The following is a 25,583-nucleotide window of genomic DNA, read 5'->3' as shown; positions in this document are numbered from 1 at the left end:
TGCTCTGTAACTGAGAGAATAGTCAGTAACAGAGGTTTCAGAAAATGGGAACTGTTGATTCTTCCCTCAGAGGGCACTTTGCCAGAACATTGTGCTTGAGACTCATGGAAATTCTTGGACTAAATATTTGCATGCATGGGACTGAAAAAATACATATGAAGCATGTGTCTCTATAGGAATCCAATTCACCTAAAGCCTAAGATTTGAAAACACTTCTTTGTGACTCAGATTGAAAATGACCATGAGCTTGACAGTCTTTCTTATTGCCCATTTTTACCAGGTTTGTAGTAATGTATATTTGCTAATCAATATTTTGTAGAGAAGAAAGAGGCCACAAAGAGGAAAGATGTCCTTAAGTGCTTAAGTAAGAGCCTGCTTGCATTTTTCCACCTGAACTTCAAACTTGATCTTTCTCATGGAGTACTGAAAGTCTAAAGTAGAAAATGAAAGTGTGTGCCTGAAAAAATAAGAAATGGGGATTTCAAAAAAGTGTAAAGTTTCACATTCAGCTTTTCTTATTTTAAAGCAAATTATTTCAGTATTGATTCTCCAGTCTCACAGAATTGCCTCTCAATAAAATCTGCAAGAACAGCTGCAGATATTGTGAGATTTTTAACAATGAGTAAATAACACTTCTTCCAGAGACTGGTGAAATTTGTAGGACTTTTTTCCCACGGTAACTAACTTGTTCAAATGTTTACCAACTCATGCTATGTATGAATATTCAGGGTTCTGCGCCTGTAAATGCATGTCTAATCTGGGCCAGCTGAAGGCAACTGCAGTTTCCTGAAGCAATATGGACATTATTCTGGGAAGGCAGATGTAATTTGCACATTCACATACACAAAGAGGGCTCAAAATCTTAGTGGTACTTAATACTAGTTACCTGCCTTCAGTCTTCTTTTCACTGGCTGCTTGTGGAATACACGTCTGCAATTATGGTTACTATTCTCATCAAGCTACAGGGTCTTAAAAGCTGAAGATCATGGCTCATGAGCTGTACTGCTGGTACAGTCTGATGACATCTGAACTATATCAACATTTCCTGGGATATCATCTGTCCACGTAACTACAAAGGGTGCCAGGGTTCCTGGGAGAGTCATGTTTTCCTTCCTGTTCTAGGTTAGACATTAGGAGCTACAACATGCTGTGAAACACTTGTGCCTTCCAATGGAAACTGAAATAAAAGCATAGAGAATTACAATGTCATTTGACGGGGTGTTCAAACTGAATCTAAATTTCATTGGGAGAAAGCATTTATTTTTCAGAACTGAAGCACATAGGGAGCATACAAAGATTTTATCACAAACATATGTAGCCTTGTAGCAAAAGAGAGCTACAGATTATCTGCACGGTCATGCAAATGCTGTGCACACTTTGTAGAGCCAGTGGATGACTGTATTTGTCTTGCTGTATCTGACCACCTCAGGAAGCTGCACGAAAGCCCCTGTGGTTTTTACACTGTGTGTCTGCACAAGGACTTTTTTTTTTCATTTGTTTCTGAGGATATTTGCTGAGTAGCTGTTTTCCATAGAGAATTTCATCAGTTTCATGAGAAGGAAGAACTAGGCCTTCCTAAGTGCTAGAGCTGTGCCCTGTCTTTTCTTGTCCTGAGGCCTTGCAATCATGAAGGAATTATTAAGGCTGTTGTCAAAAACCATAAAGAAGCGCTTAATATTTTTTCTTTTTTTTCTCTAACATGTATTTCTTTAAACGCATCAATTATTTGGAAAGAAGAAAAAGCTTAGAGGCTCGCAGAACCAAAAGCAGATAGCCCTCGGCGGCGGCACTCATTCCCTGGAGAAAGAAGAAGGCTTATCCCGTGAGAGCAGAGAGCGGCAGGCGGCAGAAGGGCTCCGCTGCACGGGAGGGCTGCAGTTCAGCAGCAGCGGCCGCGGTTCACCGCCCCGACGGGAACGCACGGACGAGGGCGGAGCATCGGTAGCCGCGTCCTGCTTCTTTACGAGGTAATTTCACAGCCTCTTCACTTGCTTCTAGAACCCTGTGGGCAAAACTTGAAAGGCAAGGAGGTACTTGTTCTTATTTTTTTACCTTTCTCTCTAGTTGCTGATGATGTATATTTCCCGCTCACACCGTGGCGTCTGTTTTTACAGCGAGAACATTCACCACTGGAAGTGACTGAGGCATCAGTCCTCTTTTCACTCCCTTCTTCTACCCCCGGGCTTCACAAGCCCCCAAAATGAGGAGTTCCCCTTTCAGTGACACAATAGAGTTGTACATCGGGAAAGAAATTTGAAGGAAGGAGATTTACATAACACCGTTATAAAAATGAAAGATCCGGCATCCAGCTGATCCGTTTTAAGATATTGCCTGACTGTACTGAGCCATGTAAGCTCTGTGCATGCAGAAGTGTCCTTTACTGAATAATAACATCTGTATATTGAAAGCCATATCTTGCCTTGAGTATTTCAAAGTTAAGAAAATTTTTGTGTGTTTGAGCGGCAAGTAATTTGGGTTTTTTTTTACAAAACTGTCTTATGTATCAGATGATCCATGTACACCTTCTAAAACATCATGGAGTCATTCATGTGCCAGGGGTGCTGGAGGTCACTGAAATACGTGATGACCTGTTGATCATCGTGCCCTGACTCACTGGCAATAAAGGACACATTTCTAGTTTGAACTCCTCCAGTGTGTAGCCAGGCAGACACGGTGAGGGCAGAGTTTAGGGCTTTTTTGTTTAAGATCCAAAATTCAGAATGGGTACATTTTGTCCATCACTCCAGCAATGAAACCTGAGCAATGCAGAAACAGAAGCAACCCACCAGCAAATTTCAACACTCTGCTCAGCATTGTGACGTTACACTGTAAATGGAAACAGTCCACAGCAAGGAGCTCCCAAGCTCTTTCTGACAGATTCATCACTTTTTAATTGCTTTCAAAGTTATAATGGGTCATTGAGTTCCTCTTTTCCCCTATATTCTGGCCAAGGTGCTATTCACCACCTCTGCAGATCCATGCCTTCTGTGAACTAACCTAAAAATGCTGACCACTTTTCTTCTGAGGAAAAAACAAAACAGTTGGTTTGCCTGAGTTTAGCCAGTACTTAATTACTACTTCTGAACTGCAGATACCTGGCACACAAACCCATCAGGCAAAGAAAGGAGTGAAATAAGTGATCAAAGTGTTCTTAATATCCTTTTTATCATCAGATGAGTTTGTTACTTCCCCCAGTATTCAAGATCAGGAACAAATGCATGAAATGAGCACAGAGCCCAGCACAGAGATGTCACTGGGGTTACCTCTCAGCCCACCTCCATCTCTGCAAATCAACTCTTTTCCTTGTTGCCCTCCACTTTTAAGCCTACCTTAAAAGGACCTAAATTTTCTGTTCTATAGCAGCTTAGTTTTCATAAGTGAAAAACATAATTTCTAATTAACACAGAATCTTATAAGGTACTCAAGCAATTTGTTTGATAATAAAGAGATTACAAAAATCAGAATATGAACCCAAACTTCATGTCTTCATCAGTACTTCCCATGACATGTTTTCCTTTCTGAAGCTGTGAATGAGAAAGGTGAAGTAATCTGTTTAGCCAAGACCATGTTCACTAGACATCTGGTGTTTCAATTGCCTGCTGCACTCAATGCAGAATCTATTGTTTCCAGCTTACCCAATTAGTATAAATTTATTATTTATAAGTAAATGCTAATCTATGTCCAAATATTTGGACTGATATCACTAAGATTATAGGTTGGAATTCCTTTACCCCATTTTTAAACAATTGAATGGATATTTCAGGATAGGAAATCCATTTAAACTTCCTCATCTGCTGGTAGAAATAAATTGGTGCTATCAGAAACCAATCAGAAAATCAGGCAATGAAATGAGTAGCTTGGGTCTGTCTGCCACCTCACCTCCAGATAATCAAAATTAAATGAAATGGATCACTTACTGCTGCAAGATCATTCAGGAAAGCAAATACATTTTAGCTTGAATAAGCAAGTGCTGCATGTTTAGATCTTCAGTTTAAAGTGTGTTACAATTCTATGTAATGTACTTTAATTGAGCATCATCAGGAATATTCCTTCTGCATTAATGCTCTGGAGAGCACTTTTTTGATAGTCAATAATGAAAAGGAAGATGTTCATGTGCAAGCAAAGCAAACAACACCATGATATTAAGAAGTGAAATTTAGAAAAGACAACAATAGGTTGATTAACATTGTTTATTCAGTGGGGTTTTGTGAGGAAGAATAGGACATCTAGGGATAAATACTGTAGAAAAGACCAGCTCCCTCTGTATTTTGCCCACTTTTGGTGCAGTCAGAGAATTTTACTGGCAGGAAAGACAGCTTTGCCTACTCTTTACTTAGTTCCTTTTTCTTGGGATGGGAAAAATAAATGTGGACCAGCAGTATTTATCAGACTTGTGGGGGCCCTTTTTGCTTAAATGGAAATGTGTTTAAGAAGTGAATTAGCTATTTTTTACAGAATATTTCTGTCAAGCATTACATTGTTTGGAGATACAGTGTTATCCAACACCTCTCTGATGTGTTTCTCAAAATTACTGTGGTCTCCAGCACATTCTAGAGTACATTAGGAGCTGCTGAATTAAACAGGTTTTTCCAGGTGGTTGACACTGGCCAAGGCTTGTCTAGTTCAAAAGTGACTGGGACAAGTTAATGACTATTTGAATATAATTTGAATAATGCTAAAGAGTTTGTTTGCTTGTTTGTTATTTTTATGGTAAATCCAATTTTTAATAAATGTTAAACCCAAGTAAACTCCTAAGAATCTTTTGCTTTTTGGACCAGAGTCCCCTGTGGTAAGATTCTACTGACCTGCAGGAGGTATCCAGGTGTGAGGAGCACTGTTTCCTCAAATGTACCTGGCAGCCTTACCTCCAGTAAGCAGGGAAAGGTAGGAGGCAGTCCTCTGATATTTGATGTGACATACATTATAGGAATCTTTTCCAATACCTGTGGAATTCTGAGCAATTTTGCATGCTCCAATGGAAAGAGGGGAAGTGTGGCTGTGTGCTGGCATCTGTGAATGGTGACAGAAAATATCATTGGTGTGGGGCAGGAGGAGTTACTTGGCCAACCTATTGCTCTCCAGCAGCCTCCACTGTGTTCTGGATCTCAGCATACTTCAGGAGGGGCCTGAATCCTCTGAACCTATGCTGACAGTTTATTATGGAGAGGATAGAGGTATAAATGGTTCTCTGTCTTTTTGTAGGTTTTCATTCCTTTTCTTCCTTAGATACCTGTCTATAAACCCGAGCTAGAAATTTATGCTGCCAACATCTACTCAGGATAAATCCCCTTTCTGCCAAATTGTTGGATCTTTCTACCAAAACTCGGACTTGCGTCAGTAATTTCTTGCTGTCCTTTGCTTAAAAGCAGATTTCAAGGAAGCAAACAAAAGTGTCCTCCCATACCTGAGAGTTTGCACATTGATTTGGCACAGGCACTAAAAGTATTTTTCCATTTAACTTTCTGTTTTGTTACTTTTCATTGCTTTCAGGATTTACAGTTTTAGGAAAACTGGTAAGTTCTTCCTAACTGTGACAGGCTGAAATAAATATATCTGGAGACAAGCATCATAAGAAAGAGTTTTTGAAGTCTTTGTCTCTTGTATATGGGCTTCATTTAATAGCCAGGAGAGTTTGAAAGTGGATCTTGTACTTTTTGCAATCAGTGGAATATTAGTTGACTGTTAAATTTTAGCAACATTTAGGTGCTAACCAGCAAAGCTGATGAGAAAGTACAGTAGAAGAGCCAAGTGGAGGCAGAGTGTGCTGGAGCTTTGTTCTGTAACTGTGGTGAATACCACAAGTAGAGCTTTATCCTTGTGCCATCCAGGCAGAAGGCAGCAGCAAGGATGAGAACCTATGAGAACCTACCACTGTCCTTTTTCCTAATCACACCCCTGAAACCACAGTTATTACCAGGCACTGCTGCTCATACACATCTGACTAAACTTAAAGGACAAAACCAGAATTAAGTTTCCAGTTCTGTATAATTTCATGGTATCCCTTGTAAACTCTGGGTTTCAGCCAAAGGGAAAAACTTCAACTTTTATGTCTAATTCTGGACTCTGACTAAAGATACCTTTAATCAGAAAGCTTAAGGTGAAGCAGGTTCTAAGGCACGCTAGGCTGTTTATAACAGACATGTTTTAAGTATTGTTTACAACTTCCATGTTGAATTAGAAAAAGATCTTAAACCTGTTTGTTAATCCTCTTTTCCAAATGTCAAAATGTAATAAAACATGACTTTGGAAGATTTACTCTTCTAAGGAATAACAACACATAAGCAAGAAGTCCTGTCCTTCCTCTATGGCCTTCCTGCTTCCACCATGTTGGTAGGCAAGCATTCCTTATATCTGATTTTCTCCAGGTAACTCAAGTTCCTCTTTTTACTTTGACAGTGACCTAGAGCACTAGGATAGCTCCAGATGTGTCTCAGTTTAAGGCAAACTGCTTTCAATCCCATTTGAAGATCTGATTTTTCTCTCTAGGGGAAATAAGGATGATATAAAAACTTCAAGAAGATTCCCAGTGATTGAACTGTCTCTGACATAATTTAAAGTTGCACATGAAAAATACTAAGGATAATTCTCTAATAAGAAAGAAAACAAACCAGAAATGAAAAGCTGGAAACATAGATAAAAAAGAAGGCTCATGAACTTAAGAGTTAAATAGGTACAACCTCTCTCTTGCATGCAATGCCTGTTAATGTTAAATGATTCTTGTACTTCCCCAGAAAGAGGACATTTCCTCTTAATAGTACAAGGGAAACAAAATGCTGCAAGTGTAGTATTATCAAATTCTTTTAATAGCAGTCTTCTGCACTTTCCTTTTAGATATTTTATCGAGTTATGTTGATAAGTATCTGAGTGCATCTATGTTGCAATAGTACTGAAGGAGCTATTTTAAAGGTATTTTGCATTTAGTGGAATACAAACCACTAAAACTAATTGTTGTCATTAACATCACTAGACATGATGCCATCTCTGAGATGGAAACACACCTTTCATTTACAAAGTGCATGTGTTGAGAATTTATTCTAACGATGCATCAGTTGCCATTATGTGTGGTTGAAGTGATTTAAGTTTTCCATTGAGAGAAGTGTACCATGATTCCCAAATGGTGGAAGTTGTTCCTTATGTAGGAATTCTGTCGGTTGTTTCTGCTGAGGTATGACAGACTTGTTTCTTAAATAAAAGAAGTGGTACTTATTTTTCTGACTCTTTAGTTATTGCAATGGCTTCTGCTTTCTATATAAAAGTATGTGGCCTTCTTTGGAAAGATAATTGTAAAAATGCAAATGGAGGTAAATCTTTAGTTAGAAAGTCACTAATCAAGAAATCAGCTGCCACTGAAATATATATATTAAAGAATTATGTATATTAAATAAATACCACCAATTTACCAGGTGGTAAACAGATCCGTGTAAGGCAAGCACAGTCCTATGTAACATGGCTTAAATATTGAAGTGGAGCAATTTTCTTCTAATTTCTATTCCTGCATGGGTCCTCAGTGTGCATTCTTATCTGGTTTTGAAGACATGGCTAGAATCATGGGTCTTCTCTTAATTTATGTGGGGATTCTCAGACTTGCCATTATATCAGTCCAGGCACTGCTATTCCTTCAGATTCCAGGGAAATACAAGCTTATAGATAATAAGGGCTTTAGATAACAAAGTAGACAGCAGGTCTAGCCTGATTTCCTACTTTTAATTTATTTGTTGTCAGGCTCTAAGTAGCTTTGAAAGACCTTTTCAGGACTATCACATTCTGGCCTTTTTTCCTGTTCTTTAGGGGTTTCTAATTCCTTGTTTCCTGTTACCTCTTAGCATATTGTCCCAGACAGACAGGCAACACAATGGACTCAAGTCAGCTCTACTCAGCCCATTCTATTGCAGAGAGGAAAATATCTTTAAGTGTGTAAATGTAAGAGAAGAATATATACATTTTAATCTGCATGAAATTTGTATTTCATTTAACTATAGGAAACAGAAAAAAAAAAGGTGAGAAAAGAAGAACTAATGTTTTAAAAATTATTTCAGCATAGTTCCTAAATATTAGTGTGACTATGCTAGAGAAATTGTGTGACAGCTACAGAAATTTCAAGAAACTTAAATCTTTTGTGTAAACTATTTTTGGATACACATAAGCTAGTAGCTACAACCATATAATTCATATTTATCCCCTTCTTTCATAGACATGTAGTTTGCTTTAATTATATATATGTTCTTCTTCAACACTAAACTAAAATCTATTATATAATTTCTTTATAAGATACTTGATTCTTGTTTAAAAACTCAGGAGACACCTTCAAGTATATCATAATTGAGCTGAAAGTGATATTAGTTTTTTTTCTGCTAAAGTGAAAAACAAAGTGGGTTAGAACCAAATTTAGAACATCCACTTAAATATACTTATCTGGTAATAAAGCATCCTGAAATCTGAGCCTTAGCACGGCACATCCAACTCAGCTGACTATACAGTCAAATAAAAGAGGAAAACTTAGAAAATATCTCTAATTAATACAGGGAGATGCCTAGAACTAACTCATGAGTAACGCTGAAAGCATCTAAAGAACTACAGAGCAATTAGTGTCTCAGAATATGGAAGCATTTCAAAAGACTTGCATAGTTCTTAATTAGCAGGTAAGATGGTCTGGATAATGAAAAATATTGAATGCTTTGTCTGTTTGTGTGTAAACATCTCTGCTGTTTGTACTGGTCTCATCATTGCTGCTACTTTGCAAATACTTTTTCTTGAAGAAGCTGATTTTGGTAAAGAGTAAATAATTGAAGTGTAAGATAATTATTGAATAATTTCTTTATATGGAACAGATGATTTGCCTGTACTTCAAAAAATTTATTTGCAGAACCATAAATAAAAATGCTTATAAAACAAAAATGATAACAGTGAAAAGACAACCTTCTGCAGTGAACTTTTATGATTTGTGGGCCTTTTGACTAAGTATTTGAGAAATGGAGAAATAAAACAACAGTTTCTGTCCTTATGTCATCTTTCTGTCTCTCATGAGTGAAAAATAGAGACAATACATGTGTATATATCTTACATCACTTGCACTATTTTTGTGCTTCTCAGATTACAAACACAGATATTGAAATGGCAAATATGTTGTGTAGGAAAGGTTTATGACAAAATACCTTTAATCATCAGCCCATTGCTTGGTGGAGTGGCAAGCAATGCTTCAAGTGAAGAACTGCTCCAGTGAAAAAGATACCATCCGAGATCTCTCAGTTTTCCCTCCATTGGATAGGAGGTCTGCCCTGCTGCCTGGTGAGTTCAGTTGACCCAAAGCAGACATCTACACTGTCCATACCTGTAGACACAAGCTACCTAGACTCTCTTTAATGTCAATGCAACAGAGAAAGCATTCCTGGGTATGATTCATCTAACTAGATAGCAGTAAGAAATCAGGTGAATGGTGACTTAAATGGCATCCAGAATGCATATTATAATTACTAATGTGCCAATTGTTAACCCCCTTTCCGAGAAAGAAGCAACGGAGGAAGCAACAGAGCAACTTCTAGAATGCCACTTGCATTTGAGCAATGAACACCTGGGAAGCCTGGAGTTTATGCAAATGTTGAGCAATGCTTTGTGACTTTAAATCACTGCTACCTCAGGCAGTGCTGCCAGCTGAGATTGGTTAATGAATTAAATGGCCACCTGATCATTTATTTGACTTCAGCAAGAGCTCTGTGCAATGGTAAAAGGTAATTAGATCTGTATTAATTATTTTTAAATGAAACAGTCATTCTTTATTAGCAGTCTGTAGCATCCTGAAGAATCTGAAGTATTGAACAGAGGCATTGTATTAACTGAAGAAACTAGAAAAATCCATAATAGTAATCAGTGTAGAATTTTGATCTGTTAATAACTGGGCTCTTTGGATTGATTCAGGTTTTTCTTCCTCATGAAATGATATGAAGTACTGAAAAACATCAGACAATATAGAAAGTATTAACATTTCTCTAGGTGCAAAAGTAAAGAGATGAAAATCTGTTTCTAGTTGCCATGAAAAATTGTGTAAGCATGAAGTTTCCTTCTCCCAGGACTTGTAATAATGAACAATAGCGACAGTACATTTATACACATTTTATGCACTTTTCACTATTTTTTGTGTTTCCCAGGGTACAAATAAGGTCAAAGACAAAGGTAGTGACAGAGGAACAGGGAATTTCCTGACTTCCAGCACCAAGTCTACCCCTTCACAATGTCCCATTACTTGTGGGAACTGTGGACTAAACATCCTTCCAGACAGAGGCTAAGAAGAAGATACAAGTTACTCATGAAAAAAGACTTCAAACATTGCAGGATTGGAAAATATGTTTTTGAGTGCCTTTTGTAAAAGCCATCCTTCTAAAATAGTTTCCTTTATTTCTCCCACTCTAGGCAATCTTGGAGTAGATTCCCTAGTTTCAGAACTACTACTGGATAAAACATGAGAATAAGGTGCCACTGGAATCTCCTAATATCTAGGAAGCAAAATGCTTGTAGCTTGTGTTTCAACACTATGAAATTAACATGACTCTTCCCCACGGCAAATACCATATTCAAACATGTGCTGCTCTGTGGTTGTTGTGCAGATGCTTCCGTAGCTTATATGCAGGCTGGAAGCAGCTGATGGAAACAAATTTGCCTTATCTGGTATCCCAAGACCTTTGACTGGGTTTCTGCAAGCACCAGTGTCTTGCTGGCATGGAAAGGAAACCTTGCACACAAAGGTCTTTGGACTGCCCCCTGTGTTACACTGTCTTTCCCCATTTTTTTTCCTTTGGTCTTTGACTGTGCATTTCCTTTCTCAGAATGATTTCAGTCTTAAAAGCTGGGATCCAAACAAACTCTTTAGATAACTTAAAATAATGAGTTTTGTAGGCTGACATTTATAGACGGTGATCAGGCCTTCAGAAAGACTGAGGTTGTTCTGGAAATGTTTTAAAATTTAACAGGCTAATGCCAATTCAGGTGATTAAACAGACCAAGCTATCAGAATTTCTGGGAAAGTTGTTTCTGTGATGTACTGCAAGTTGTTTCTCAGTGTCTCTAAGCTATTGTTACATGCTTAAAAGTACATCAATGAAGAATTTGAGCATGTATGAGAAACAGGTGTTGACTTAAAGGAAATGTATAATGAATTTGATTGGATGGAATCATTTATCTCTCAAGTAAAAGAGGAACTAAGAAATGTAGGAGAACATATGCAATATATCACCATCTCCATACAATGGCTATCTCCCATAAAGCCATGTACTTCAGATGGTTATCCCAAGTTGGCTGTGATAGTGTATACACTCAGAAGGAACTGCAGTATTTTGGGTCTGAGCCTGGAAGGCTGCTGCATAATGACCATCGTATCATAAAATATCCTGGGTTGGAAGGGACCCACAAGGATCATCAAAGTCCAACTCTTGGCCTTGCACAGGATAGCCCCAGGAATCACGCCCTGATGCCTATGGTTTAGTGTATTGTATGGTTTTGTCATATATATGATATTCTCTGCTTTCTGCAGATGCTTTAAAAATGTTCTTCCTCCAGAAGGAGCTTTGTTGCAGGACAGTAATTAAGTTCTACTGAGCCATCCAGGCAGTGGGCTAATTGGAACAAGGTGCTACTGTGAGCCTCTTTCTCTTCTTCATGCTCAGGGCATTAAGAAGTCACAGGCTGCCATGCACCAACAAAACCACCTAAACATACACTCAGTTGCTCAGAGACTGTCACAGACCGGCACTGAAATATCTAAGTGGTTACAGAAATTGATGAGAAATCAAAGTTGCATATAGTTGCCTCTAAGATTTTTGGCAGATTACAAGATGACCCAACATCATTCAAATATTTCTTTCTCAAAAAAATTGAATGTGATTATTTGGATGTGAATAATTTGAGTGTGATTAATTGTCTTGGGTTGAGCTGGCAAAATGCCAGTTGTCCAAGACAGAGAGAAAGGGTTCCTCCTCCCCCAAACAGCTAAGAGAAAAAGAAGAGGGAGAGGAAAAAAAACCCTCTAAACCAGGTTTATGCTGAAACTAACTATATGTATTTATACAGAATAGAGAAAATTAAGGAAAAACTACAATATAACACACACTTACACAAGTTATATATATATATATATGTATATATATATATATATATATATATATATATATAAAACAGGAAATAACTTCCCACTTCCCGATTAATACAAAGCAAAGTCTATTACACCTGCACTCCAGCCATAATGGAAATGACCTAACACCTCCCACTGCTGCACACATATCTTAAATTTGCGTCATCTGGTATGAAATACCTTCTTGGTTACCCAGTCAGGTGAGAGCTGTCTCCCAATCCACATAGATTCTTTGAGCCTGACAATTTGAGGCCTAGCTAAAACCACTACATTAATGTTCTTCAAAAGACACCCAATACTACAAGCTCTTCTATAAGAAAAATAATCTCTGAAGAGGTATGCTGTACCAATGGGCATAAAACAAGAGCAAGAAACTGTATTTTATCTGACATCACAGATTATCTCACTGTTGATGCAGCAACACAGGTCTCTTCATCAGTTTTGCAGAAGATAAACTGCCTTCTAGTTTTATTTGCAGCTTCAGTAGTAGCAGAATTTCTTCTGTCAAATGATTTTGCGTGGAGGAATTACAAAATCAAAAAAAAGAAAAAAACAAGAAAAAAGTAAGCTTCAAAGAAGAAAAGGGCACATTTCCTAGGAATTGTTGATAACTCTGAGATACTTCTTAAGTGGCACACTGTATTTCAAAAGATGAAAGATAATTTTACATTGAAAAAACAGGAATAGGATCTGATTGCATCCTCTGTGCTTTAATAGGAAGGTCATGGCTTAGATTTTTAGAACTGTATTACAAGATCTATCACACGTCTGTGCAAAAAAAGACAAAAAACCCAAAACAACAACAATAAAACTCCAACTAATCTCAATACTCAAAATTATTTCCTGGTATTTTTATAGAAGAGAATGACTTACTCACTTCTAGGGCTGATAAGAAGATCTAACAGATCACCATGACACTTAGAAAGTATAAGCTTTATAAATGCCTTCTTGAGAAAAGCAGATTAGCCTGAAAAAAAATGAAGCCAAAGAGTGCCCTTGGCTGAGGTTGCAGCTATACAGAGTAAGTTTTTGCAGTGTGGCTATGCAAAATAGGTGAAATAGCTTACAAAATATAACATTATTTCCTTTACATTATTGTTAGTCTACTCACGTCCTGTCTATATAGTTGTTAAAAACTATTAAAAGACTATATTACTCCCCCCTATATATTAAGACTGCAGATGTAGGTTGAAAGGTTCATATACTTTAGTTCAAGAAACTGAAAATAAGAAAAGCATCCTGAGAAGAGAGGCCTTATAGTGTGCCCTTTGGCTGCAGATATTTCATCCTGAGACCCCAGATTTTAAATGATGGGTAGTCCACCAAATATTAATGTCACTAAGAGGTGACATTACTTCAGGTGTGAGTCTCATTTTACGAATCACTTTAAAATATATTTTTCTCACCTCATGACTCCTGTTTTTAAACTCTGCAGCACCAACAATGAAATTCTGCATTCAGGCCCACAATACATTCCCAAACATAATGGCATGTCAGTTTACATTGCCTCCTGTAAATCACACTTAAAAATAATCATAGCTCTAGAGCCAAATTGCATCATTCATGTGGAATAAGGAAATACCAATCCTCAACATATTTGCTTGCAACTAAGAAAAAGATCATTATTTGCAAGGAGCAATTTAGAGTTTGTTCCTGTCTCATTAGTAGGAAGAAAATAATTTTTCAATTACTCATCCACCTAGAGAGCTTTTAAAAATATAAATCAATTAACCTTGCTTTCCAAAGAGGCAAACCCCATATACCTTTCTCATTCACTCAGTTAAAATTTTCCCTGTAATATCTACAGGTACATAGAAGAATTTACTGAATGCATGCATACTTTGGAAACACTGGGATTAAAAAAATAGGTTTTTCATTGGAACGTGCACCCTTATAAGCATTTTTAGCAAGAAGGGAGCTTGTAACTATGGGTTTAGTTTAAGTACAATGAAATATGATGGCAAATGTGGGCAATATACACGTGTTAAATGTTCTCTTTAATTACTTACAGTGGATTTTTATAAACTAAGCCTTGTGGATTTAACATTTTCTCAAAATTTAAATGAGGATTAATTTATATCCATTAAGTACTGGCACATACTTTTGTGCAACTAACCCCTGAATTTCTGCTCTTGTGGAGTTTTTTTGTTCTTTATGATCTCTAGGTTCTAGTTTCATTTAAAGACAGTTGGAGGACATGGCTGTGACTTCTTTCCAAATGTAAGAAGAGATTTTGCCCAAGAGCCAGTCCATAATTGTCTAAGAATATGTGAGGTATTCCTCCTGTCTGTATTCCTCTTCCCATGATTTTCAACAGAATTATGTTCCACACTAACAAACCTCATTGAAGTTGCAGTCTGAAATCTCTATAGTCCATGCAAAGTTGTTGCTTGATCACTTAACACAATATCTATGTAATTTTAAATTTCAATGATTTTTCAAAAGTTATTTGGAAAATTGCCAAACATACAGACATAAAAGACAGTTATGAAGAATTAAATTACATGTTGACCCTTGTCAAATACAATACAAGAAGTGAATTGTCTGTCAAATAATAAACATGATTTAAAATTATTTTTTTACTGAAAATATTCAATTAGATGGCACTTGAAGTTTTCAGAACATTTTTGTCTCAATCTTTTTTCTTCCGACCATAGGCTTTATCCATGCTCTCAGCGAACTTGATGTAAGATTCAAAGAGTAGTATCACTTTTCTAGGAACAAGACTGATGAGACAAACACAAGGTTAGGTTGGGGTTTTTTTAGAAAAATGCACTCTATAAATAAAGAAATGATAAATTCATTATATGTGCTCAATAATTATAATATCTGGCAACACACCATTTGACGTTTTCCCCATGTTATAGATTGGGGAAACAAATGACAGACTAAGCCATTTTGTGAAAGCCCAGCCAGCAGTGGAGGCAGTGACAGGAAGTAGACTGTTCTAGTCCTGGCATTGTTCCCAGCATACCATCTTAAGAAAATTCTTGAAATTTTAATACCCAACTGTAGCTTATGACATATATTAAGAGACAGAAGGGGCCAGAGGTATGCCATTCACCGAGACTATTAAAAAATTAAAACTACTCCTTCTTCAAAATTTGGTACCTATAACTGGATTGCCACAGGAATATTAAATAAAGTGGTTTTACTAAACATTTCTGCTGATTTTACAGGCATATAGCAAAAGAAGGAAATGCTAGAAGACAAGTCACATGCTTACAGTTTGAAACCAAGTAAGCGTAGAGTTGGAGGCATGACTAGGTAAAACTTTTCCTTTTTAATTGCATCCAAGATCCTGCAGGCTACATACTCTGGATCATAAACAGGAAGCAAAAGGGGTTTTCTGTGACACAAGAAAAAAGTGTTATGAAATTATAAAACTTTACTTTTGAGATGTATTCTAACACATACATAATTAACTAGTTTATGAATTTCCCCCTTCCCCTCAAGGAGTCCTGAAAATGAATCTCCAAATCTTTTTGTTCCTGCTATCATCAAAATAAATTGAAAACACTTCGGTGATGTCTTGAATTTTAATGACTTTGTGCAAGCGGAGCATAATGAAGTTAATGCCCACAGTGACTGCAGCATTGAAAACTTCCAAGTTTAGCCATACTATATGTTGTTCTGTGCATAAAGTTCTGCCTTCTGCACACCTCCTCCTTTTCCTGCAGTAGATGCTGAGGTGACAGCTAAGTAGATCAGAACCAAGTCTGTCTCCAGCCAGGAGAGAGGCTGTGCTGTGCGTAACATATGGTACTGCAGTTAGCATATGTGGAATGGTGGAAGCAGGACCAGAGCATTGACACTGCACTACTGGTATCTGCACTATTGAAATGGCTAATTCAGTGCTTGCAGCCCCTCCTATCACTGCAACCAGAGTCACCCACATGCTACTATCACCACAACTGTTGTCCTTCAGAGAAGTACAGCACCTGCTAATACAGATCGTGCAGCACAGTTAATAGTGACAGGTCGTGGGTATCCTGACAGCCTTAACTGTAATTACACTGCCAAAATTATTTGGGGTAGAGAACAACAGCAGTACCCATTCTACTGACAAATAAGGCTCCCTTAGCCCTTGCATACTGCTGTGCATCCCAAGCCATTCCTTGACACAACTCCTGTTGCACATTACTTATTAACTGTATAGAACACTTGCATTTATTTACATCAAAAGACTCAGTTTTATGTGCCAATAGGGCAAAAACACTGAATTGAAGATCAAATCAACCTGGTGTATCTCGTGAATGGTGATTATTTTTGCCATATGAAATAGTACACAATCTGTTTTACTTACGCGCTTTGGAAACCTTTACTTAATGCAGTATTAACAAAATAAGGGCAAATGATTGTGGTTTTAATGCCATGTTTTCCTGCATGATACATTTCTGAATTTATGCCTTCCATCAATCCAATGAGTGCATACTTGCTTGCACAATAATCTGAAAAGTGAAGAAAGAAGAAATATTCAAAATGTCAAAAGCAGCACAGTAAACGCTATATACAGAATTTAGTTCTTTGTAACAATATTTAATCTTTGATACTATTTAGTTCTATAATGAGCAGCCTTGTAATTAGGATTTTAAGCATATTGGTGATGCTAACTCTGAAGATTAATGACTCTTCCCATGATTGATGCACAGTTATCTGAGGATAAGATTCATCCTTTCCAGAGGAGGTTTTTTTCAATGCACTGCAGAGCTGTAGGAAGATAAGCTTATTCAACCTTTAATGTACGTTTCCAGATACTCATATACAAATCAGACATTCTTTCAGTTCAGAAAGAATATCACAGGTTACATTTGCCTTTAATATCACAGGTTACATTTCAGAAAGAACTATTTCTAGTGGTAAAATATAAATACCTACTTATAAATGTTGCTTCAGCCTATTTCTTCTGATTTACCCTGCAAGTTTTTGTTTTGTTTTCCCAGGAAGACTGAATCTGGTCTGATTTTTGATGAATGTATCCTTGGAGATAATCAAAACTTGCCCTCACACAGCCCTGTGCAACCTGGTCTAAGTTTGGCCTGCTTTTGTTTGGGTCTATTGACCAAATGGCCTTCAGAGATTGCTTCCAACCAAATTATTCTACAATTTTATAACTGCGAGACACTACTTTACTATAGTGATTTCCATGTGGTTTCCTAAGGTTTTTTCAAATGTGTGTGAAAATAGTTGTTAGATACAATGAAGTCCAATTTTGTCAAAAGAGTAATTTCAAAGACTGGCATCAGAGATTGCTGTTCTTCAGAACTTCACCCACAGTGAATGATGGAACCATGAAGCCTAAAAATAAATAGCAACGGTATGAAAAGTTAATATATGGATGGGGAGGTCCACTCCTGTAAGTCTTACAGTTATTTGATGAAAGCTGAACGTAACCGATATTGTCAATCCCAAATATGACCCAGTCATAACAGGACTACAGTAACACCATCAATCAGCAGGAGAAACAAGACATACTTTTTACACCAAAGTTCACATTCTCAGAAGGTGACCTCAAAGATACAGTCAACATGTAAGAAAGGCTCGCGGACAGACTGGGCAGCAGACTCAGACTGTTGAAATAGGCAGGACTACAGCAGACTGCTCTCCTGAGGGAAACAGCTGAGAATATTGAGCTGTTAAACAGCTTAAAACTTTATTCAAATTAATTTTATTGAAAATTCTGCCAAAATGCCTTCTGAACCTGAAAACAATTTTGCAGCTAAACATGTAGTTCCACATCTCAGTACTCTGAACATTCATCTGCAGAAAACTTGGCATGAGAAAGAGTCAGACAACCTACATGCAGAAATCCTTCCCACTGCATGCATATGAGCTGTATTGTCCCTATTCTGCAGGGATAATCAAACTGCAAAACCTGCAGTGAGCTTCCTGTGCCACTTGGGCAATGTGACACCATAACACTCTTTGGTGCACCACCACCTTTGGCACTCACAGTTTCTTGTCTGTATAGGCTGCTTAAGCCAAGCATTTATGAGGTCTCAGAGAAAAGTCATTGGTATGTAGATCTAATTTGTAATGGCAATTGACAATACTAACCTGTCCCTCTGTAGAGTCCCAGTAATCCAGCTGCACTGGATGTGCTAACCAGGTGCCCACGGTTACAGGCCATCATGGCTGGAAGAAAGGCCTTGCAAGTCTAAGAGAATATATATGTATTAGAAAAAAAACCCCTTTATAAATAGACATGCCAAAAAGTTGCATTACAAAATTAGGTTTTTCAACCCAGTTTGCTTTTTGGGGCTTCAATATACAAGAAGCGCAAGTGACCTTTCATCTCTGTAACAATTTTTAAACGATAGACAGAATGACTGCCCTCTATCTGAAGATCTAACTGCATTAAAATCATCTTATTAAAAGCAGCAAAGTTTGTATTTTCTCTGCCTTCTGGGTTCCTCACAATTTGAGTCTATTTGAGACTATTGCCAAAGGCTTGGTACACAAGAGGGAGCTAGAAGTCAACACATCAGTGGAGGTTCAACTGTCTGTGGGCTCTTTTTGTTACAAACTGAACTGCCTGACGACTCCAACACCCCGGACTACCACTCTGGGTGATACTAAGGAGAACGCTAGTGTTTTACAAAGGCGTAGTTAAGAAAAAAAGACAAGAGCAATAATTTTTTTTCAATAGCTAAATCATGCTATTTGACTCCAGATGTTAGTGCCTAGTACATCACTAACCTCCTGCCCTGTGTTTCTTCAGACCAGTCAGAGGGAACATCTCTCCCAGTCCTTTTGCCTCAATTATTTGGAAGAATGATTCAGTGTGGCTGGGGAATGCTTAGAGGACTTCTATCCACAATGAATTTCCATTGAGAACTGCCTTTTAACAAGGGAGTTGCAATGCTATATTGTTCCCTGATGCAGGCTATTCACTCAGGCATATAAACAAAAAATGCAAGAGGGGGCAAGAGTAACACTCCGTCACAATAAAACCTCCTAAAGGTCAGCTGAGACCCCAAATAACAACAAAGTCCTTCAAAAGTAAGAAAAAAAACCCCAACACAACAAAACCAAAACCAACCAAACAAAAAAAAACCCCAAACAAACAAACAAAACCAACAAAAACAATCAAAACCCAACCAAAGATAATACTTACTATCCACATTACTTTTCTATGTATTTTAATCAGATAGTGACTGGGAATGAAAACACATCCTGAAGATTAACACCAATATGCGCAGAAAAAAATTCATGGAATCATTTAGGTTGGAAAAGACCTGTGAGTCCAACTGTAAACCTGACACTGCCAAGTCCACCACTAAATCATGGTTGTATCTCCCTGAATGCTACAAGTCTCTTAGACAAAGCCTTCTGATGCCAGCAAACAGGGAAGTCATATGCCATCCTGTCAGCAGGCAGAGCAGGTTTCATGATACAGTTTCACAAACTTTTGATTTACCAGAGTGCCCAGGCAGGTTTGTGTTAATATTACTGACCCATAATGGGGAGATTGTCAGTTTGGTGTGTCTCTGATTACAGGATGATTATGAAAACATATTTTCCCCCAACCAAGGACCTTCACATCCCCATTCCAAATTGGAGTTTTGAGATAGATACCACCATGATGATTTTCCCACCAAAACACTTGCCTGTACGTTTTGGTCACCCAGCAGAAAAAAAACCACAAAACTTTACCCAGACTTGAGAGAAGAAGTTGGTTCTAAAGGTCTTTTCAAAATCTTCATCTGAAAGGTCACGGAACTTCTTCCCAATCAATATGCCAGCATTGTTGACTAGAATAGTAACATCCCCAACTTCTTTTTTAACCTGAATTAAAAAAGAGATTAATAGAAAGTTTTAGAATCAAAGGTCCACCTAAGCCCCCTAGTCTTTGTCTCATGGTGAAAAGCAATAAAAAAGGATGAGGGCTCTGAGGTCACCAATGTACTTTTTACTTGCTGCACTTTTGGATCTTCCTGAGATATATGGCCTCTATATCTTTGTGTTTAATATATCCCAGTGATTCTCCACCCTTCCTTGCTCTCTGAATTTGCCTAATTGCTCCGTGAACACCAGAATACATTTGGCTTCCAGAGGAACATAAGGTAGTAAGTTGCAAAGCTTCAGTGTGCACAATGAGCATGCTTTAACTGCAATTGGAACATTTCTTGTCCCCCATTTCTGGTATTGTGGGAAACTGCATTCCTCAGCCAAGCCTGTTCAACCCCTTTTCCATATGATGTCTACTGAACTGGAACAGTTTAGTGCAGATTCCTGCAGATACCAATCCTATGAGTACAAAAGCATCTACCATGAAATAGGTAGATAATATCACTTGAAAGAAGGCCAAAATCACCATTAGCTCCATTTATTATAAAAAGATTTTGGTTTATTATAAAACCATTTTGTCCCATGATTTGGATTTATATAAAAGCAGATGGCCAAGATTTATTCAGAGTATTAAGAATCAGTCTCACAGATTTCTGTGCTAGAGGCGGATGGTTATCTAGTATCTCAAAAATTATAGTATGACTACAAAACCATAAAAATTCCACCTGTGCAGCTGTCTAGCAATTTGGAAAGAGGTGCTTGGATCTAATACCCCAATATGGGACCTTCTTTTGGCTCTCTCAGGGAACCTTACTGTTCAGTGAAGACTCGCTTGATGCTTCTCCAGCTGTGTCAGGTTTATTCCTTGTCACAGAAAAACAGGGCTCAGATATTAGCAAAGTTCAACCAGCACAAGTGAATGCAAATCTAGACACTGCTGAGTATTGCAGGAATACTCAATTCTTCCTTTGTGGCATATATCTGTACTTTCTTTCTACTCATACCTTTCGACTGCTGTGTCAGTCCATATGATGGCCCTCTTTTTCTTCTCATGACAACACAGCCTCACCAATGGCAGCATTTTATTTGACTTGTCTTCATTTGACCTGTTTACTCACTACTACAAAATACACGTGAAGCTTGGCTTCCATTTCCAAAATGTCAATCTGATTATTCTACATTATGTATTTCTTTAGATGTCTATTAATTTCTCCCTTCATTATCATCTACCAGTTTTCTCTAAGAAAAGTTCCTAGTTTGTGTCCTTTCAAGTGCTCTTTAAAACTGCCATATTTGCTACTCTTTGTTCCTTGACCGCCTGTTGTAGCAAAACAACCCCCCACTCCTGCCATTTCCAGCCCATCAGATCTATATCTGATTTCCTTCATAATTCCCAGGGGAATGCTGCCTGATCCTGTAAATTAGTTGCTGTTCACTTCACCAGTTTATTTTAAAACCTCTTCTTTAAGTCCGCCTTGCTTCCTAGAAAAAAAGCTTTCATTATTGAAAAATATCAAGGTTTTTCAGCAGTGAGTATACCAAATAAAACCAATTAATTTAACTTTTTTTTGCTGTTGCTTTATCTTCTTTGTCCACCTCAAGACTTCTCATATTACCAATCAAGAACTTGCAGGTATTTCCAAGAGTAGAGGAGGCCCCAAGATGAAAAACTCTTGAACTAAGAAAATTTCTGGCTTCATCATGACTGTCCAATACATGCAAATAACTACGAAGATGTTAGTATGTTTAACAATAATTTAACACCATAGAAACAACTTCTGAATTTTAAACAGCCTCGAAGTTTCTGTTGGCAGGTCAGTTTGTGCCCTGCAGTCTAGCATTTGCTGATATGGGCACGGCAAATTCTGCAGGCTGGAGTTTTGTGGCTGATTTGGTTAATGCATCTGGAGATTGAAAACTACTGGAGGGCACAAAACAAACCTTCTGAGACTGTTAAACTAAGAGCAAGCAAATAATTTCAAAATGTTCAGCATGAACAATGAAGTCCAACAAAGAAATACTTACATAAACTAAGTAAATGCATTTTGGTGCATGTCTTTGCAAGAAGCAGATAGCATTTATGGAAGTAGGGCTTTAATTCCAATTTAAAATGTTATCTTTTAGAGACTTGATCTTGGTAAATTCTAAGACAAGTCTTTATTTTTACTTGTAAAAATAAGATTTGAGAAGATCTGCTGGGGGGTTTTGTAGTATAATTCCAAATAAAGATCATATATGAAGCACTGACCACAAGTTGCTGAGAATTTTCATCTTCCTTAGAAGTGATAACAGGTAATAAGATTGCTGAAATTGCAGTCATTAACAATGTCTCACACAGTTGACAGGATCACATCATCTGTACTGGCAAAGATCATCCTCCTTTTGAACATCACGTGTTGTGTCAGCACAGGACACAACACTCAACAACTTGCTCATCTGTGCAGACATACTATTAAGGTACAATAATTACACCACTGCCCAAGCAATACTGTGATACCACCTGAGGTTCTTAACATTTAGTACCAATGGCCCCAAGTGGAATTTTTACTGTGCACAGTCAGCTGTCTGATCCTGCTAACAGGGGTGGGTCAAATAATGCCTTGCTGACTGCAGGGATGGGAATTGCAGTTCCAGATACTTGCAGTTCCTGAATCCACCTTACCCTTTAGAAGTACTTTTCATGAGGAAAATTTCTTAAGGGAAAAAAATGTTTCAAAATTTCATAGCCATGCTTAGAAAGAATTAATCTGTTTTGGTTAAAATTAAAAGCAATAACCTCAAAAACACAGAACCCCCCTCCCCAATTTTCATAGAAAATCAATGTTACATTTCAAGGCTGTTCTGAAACAATCTATCAATATTCATGTGTCATAAAATATTTTAGCTAATATTTCTGATTGTATGTTTTCAGACACAGAATTTCAAAGATGTGACTTGAGAGTCATATGTATATAAGAACATACACTGAGAATTAACAGAAGAAGAATTTATCCTGGGATAAAAAGGCAGAGTGGTGAGATTATACTGGTAAATATTTTCAGGCAGTTTAAGGAAAAGTAAAAATTAATAATGTTAATTTAATGTCCAATTTCAAGACTCTGACATGAAAATAATAAAAAAAATAATAGTTTAAAAACTGTAGGTCAGTACAGAGGAAGAGTTTAATTTAAAATGAAGCTCTTCACTACCTTGTTTCTCAGCTCTATTGACCAAAAAATAAACTGAAGCTGAATCATCAATTTGACTGGAGACCCTGATGACAATTCTGAAAACATTCCACCCCACATCACCCTTTAAGAACTACAGTTTTTTAAACAAATGGGCAAAAGAAAGAACCCTCCTCTTTCAATACACACTGATAGTTTTTAAATGATTTCTTGACATCTTGAACAAATTTTAAAGCCTAAACAAGTTAATATATGGAAATAACCTCTGCTGCATGTTTTACCATACTCTTAATCTGAAGGTTGCCATATCACACTGAAGACTGAAAACAGATAAATCTTGACAGAACAGTCTAAACCCAGTTACTTTATTGAGAACATAGTTTAAGTTCCACCTAGTTGTCAAAAGAGATAGTCATTGCCCTACATTATTACTTTAGTGAATAGTACAGTTTCTAAGGAAAAAAAATAAAATTTAAGAGAAAATACTATTTAAAATGGAGGAAAAATTAGAAATAAGAAGACAAATCTTACCTTTTCTGCTGTTTCATAGATATCCTCCCTATTGCTGATGTCACAATGATAGACAAACACCCGGTTAGCTCCATTTTGTTCGGCTAATCGGCACGTTTCTTTGTTACCTTCATCATCAATGTCCCAAAGAACCAAAGTTACTCCCAAAGGAGCAAATTTTAAGGCAATCTGCCTTCCAATCCCATTTGCAGAGCCAGTAATAAGAACTATTTCAGAAGAAAAATTTCTTCTACGTAGAGGACATAAACAGATGAGGTTCTCGATTAATAAATAAATGAAAAATTTCAGATACTGTAGTAACTTCTGGAACCATCTGAAGTTGAACATGATTTCTCAGGTACAAGCACCACTCTGTTAAGAAAACCCACAAATACAATACATTATAACACTGAGATACTGATTAAAAAAAGAGATTGACATTCAAACAACTATTTCTTTTGCATTGTTCTTTTATGCAGGTACAAAATACATTATTAAATATTTGTTTTGTGAAAGCTACCCGCTCTTTACTAGTAGGATTAAAGCAAATGTCTTCTGTTAGATCCTACAGACCTTCTCTTTCATCCCGGAGTTCTCAGCTCCCATCTCCTTTTTTAAAAAGGTTTAGTGACATACAATTTATATAGGTATGTTGCTACAGATCACTTTGTTTTCACAACAAGGTGATGTTAGCTGATCAAAAAAGTACTGAACATATTGGCGCGGTATCAACCTTCGGAAGGAAGGTGTCCTCCTTAGCGGGAAATACGAATTGCTGTTTCGGGAGGCAGGTAGTTGGAACGTTCCCACATCGTGTGTATTTTCCAGTGCCAGCCGAAATCACACCCCATATTCCCACTAGTGAGAAAATTACGGGCCACAGAGAAACCCTAGCAGTTACGAGCCTTGATTTACACTATACATTAGACCGTACCATATCCTTTACAGTCTGCGTGGCGCGAAGAGCGAGGCTCGAGAGAAGGAGCGCCCGCCGCTGGGCTGTGCCTCGGGGGTAACTCCCGTTCCTCCACAGCAGCGGTCTCCTCGCCCCCTCCCTCGCTCCGCCAGCGCTGCCCCAGCGGGGCTCAGCGCCCCCCCCCCCCCCCCCCCCCCCCTCCCGCTTTCCCTCCCTCCGCCCGCCCGACACCTCCTGCCCGGCCCCGCGGTGCCCCCGCGCTCACCGCCGGCTCCTGCCTGCCCTGCACCTGCCCCGCACCTGCCCGCCCGCCGCGACCCAGGGCTCGCCTAACCCTACCCGGCCCAGCCCGACCCGCCCAGAGGGTTTGGCTCCGTAGGGGGGCGGAGGCAGCCCTAGGCGGGTGCGGGGTGCGGTGACGGGGCTGGGGCAGGCGACGCTTTCCGGCCGATGGGGTGCGGGATGCTGGCGGGCCGCCCTGCTCTGCAGCAGAGAGTACAAGCCTTCCCGAGGGCACCTGTCGGGCGACAGCCCCCACTCCTGGGGTCGGGACATCGGGCCGCTGCTGCCACTTCGACGACTCTCCCGCTCCCGGCCGACCCGGCCATCGGGGATGCACCGCAGGCTCCATCCCTCTTGGGGAACCACCTGGCCAAATGCTTGGAGAGCAAGTGATCTCTCCTCCCTCTGCTGCTACTTCGTTGTAGTTACAAAGTCAAACAGTTCTTAATTTACATCATGAATTACTGTTCTCCGGCTTGCTGGGATTGCAGCAAGACGGGAGACACTGATCATAAATGTGTCTTCCTAAAACAGTGAAACCCTACGATTATTATTGTTTCTTGTGGGACCTCAGTTTTCCATACATGCATTATCCAGCTTTAAAACAGCAGTCCTGCAGCACTGTAGCATCACTATTTTTCCCCCCAAGTTTGAATAGAAAATCATATTCCTACTTAGGTCTCTAAGAACGTACTTTTCCTATGGTGTAATCAGCTTGTCTTGGTCACCTTGACATCTTCCACACTGTTTATGTAAAACGGCAATGAAGAGAGCACTACTTTTTTTGCTGTACTTTACA

General features: G+C 38.4%; 1 protein-coding gene across 1 annotated transcript; it reads right to left on the bottom strand.

Moving 5' to 3' along the window:
* Positions 1-12,809: 12,809 nt before the first annotated feature.
* On the bottom strand, positions 12,810-24,811 carry LOC139671523 (epidermal retinol dehydrogenase 2-like). The gene is made up of 7 exons (XM_071554486.1): positions 24,768-24,811; positions 23,608-23,958; positions 19,775-19,906; positions 18,176-18,275; positions 16,425-16,569; positions 15,345-15,467; positions 12,810-14,844 (listed from the first exon to the last, which is right to left on the bottom strand). Exons 2-7 carry the CDS (start codon positions 23,932-23,934, stop codon positions 14,751-14,753), a joined length of 921 nt encoding a protein of 306 aa, XP_071410587.1. The 5' UTR covers positions 23,935-23,958; positions 24,768-24,811; the 3' UTR covers positions 12,810-14,750.
* Positions 24,812-25,583: the final 772 nt, after the last annotated feature.

Source organism: Pithys albifrons, chromosome 4, assembly GCF_047495875.1.
Source record: "Pithys albifrons albifrons isolate INPA30051 chromosome 4, PitAlb_v1, whole genome shotgun sequence".
NCBI classification, from domain to species: Eukaryota; Metazoa; Chordata; class Aves; order Passeriformes; family Thamnophilidae; genus Pithys; species Pithys albifrons.
This window is presented reverse-complemented; position numbering and strand designations above follow the sequence as displayed.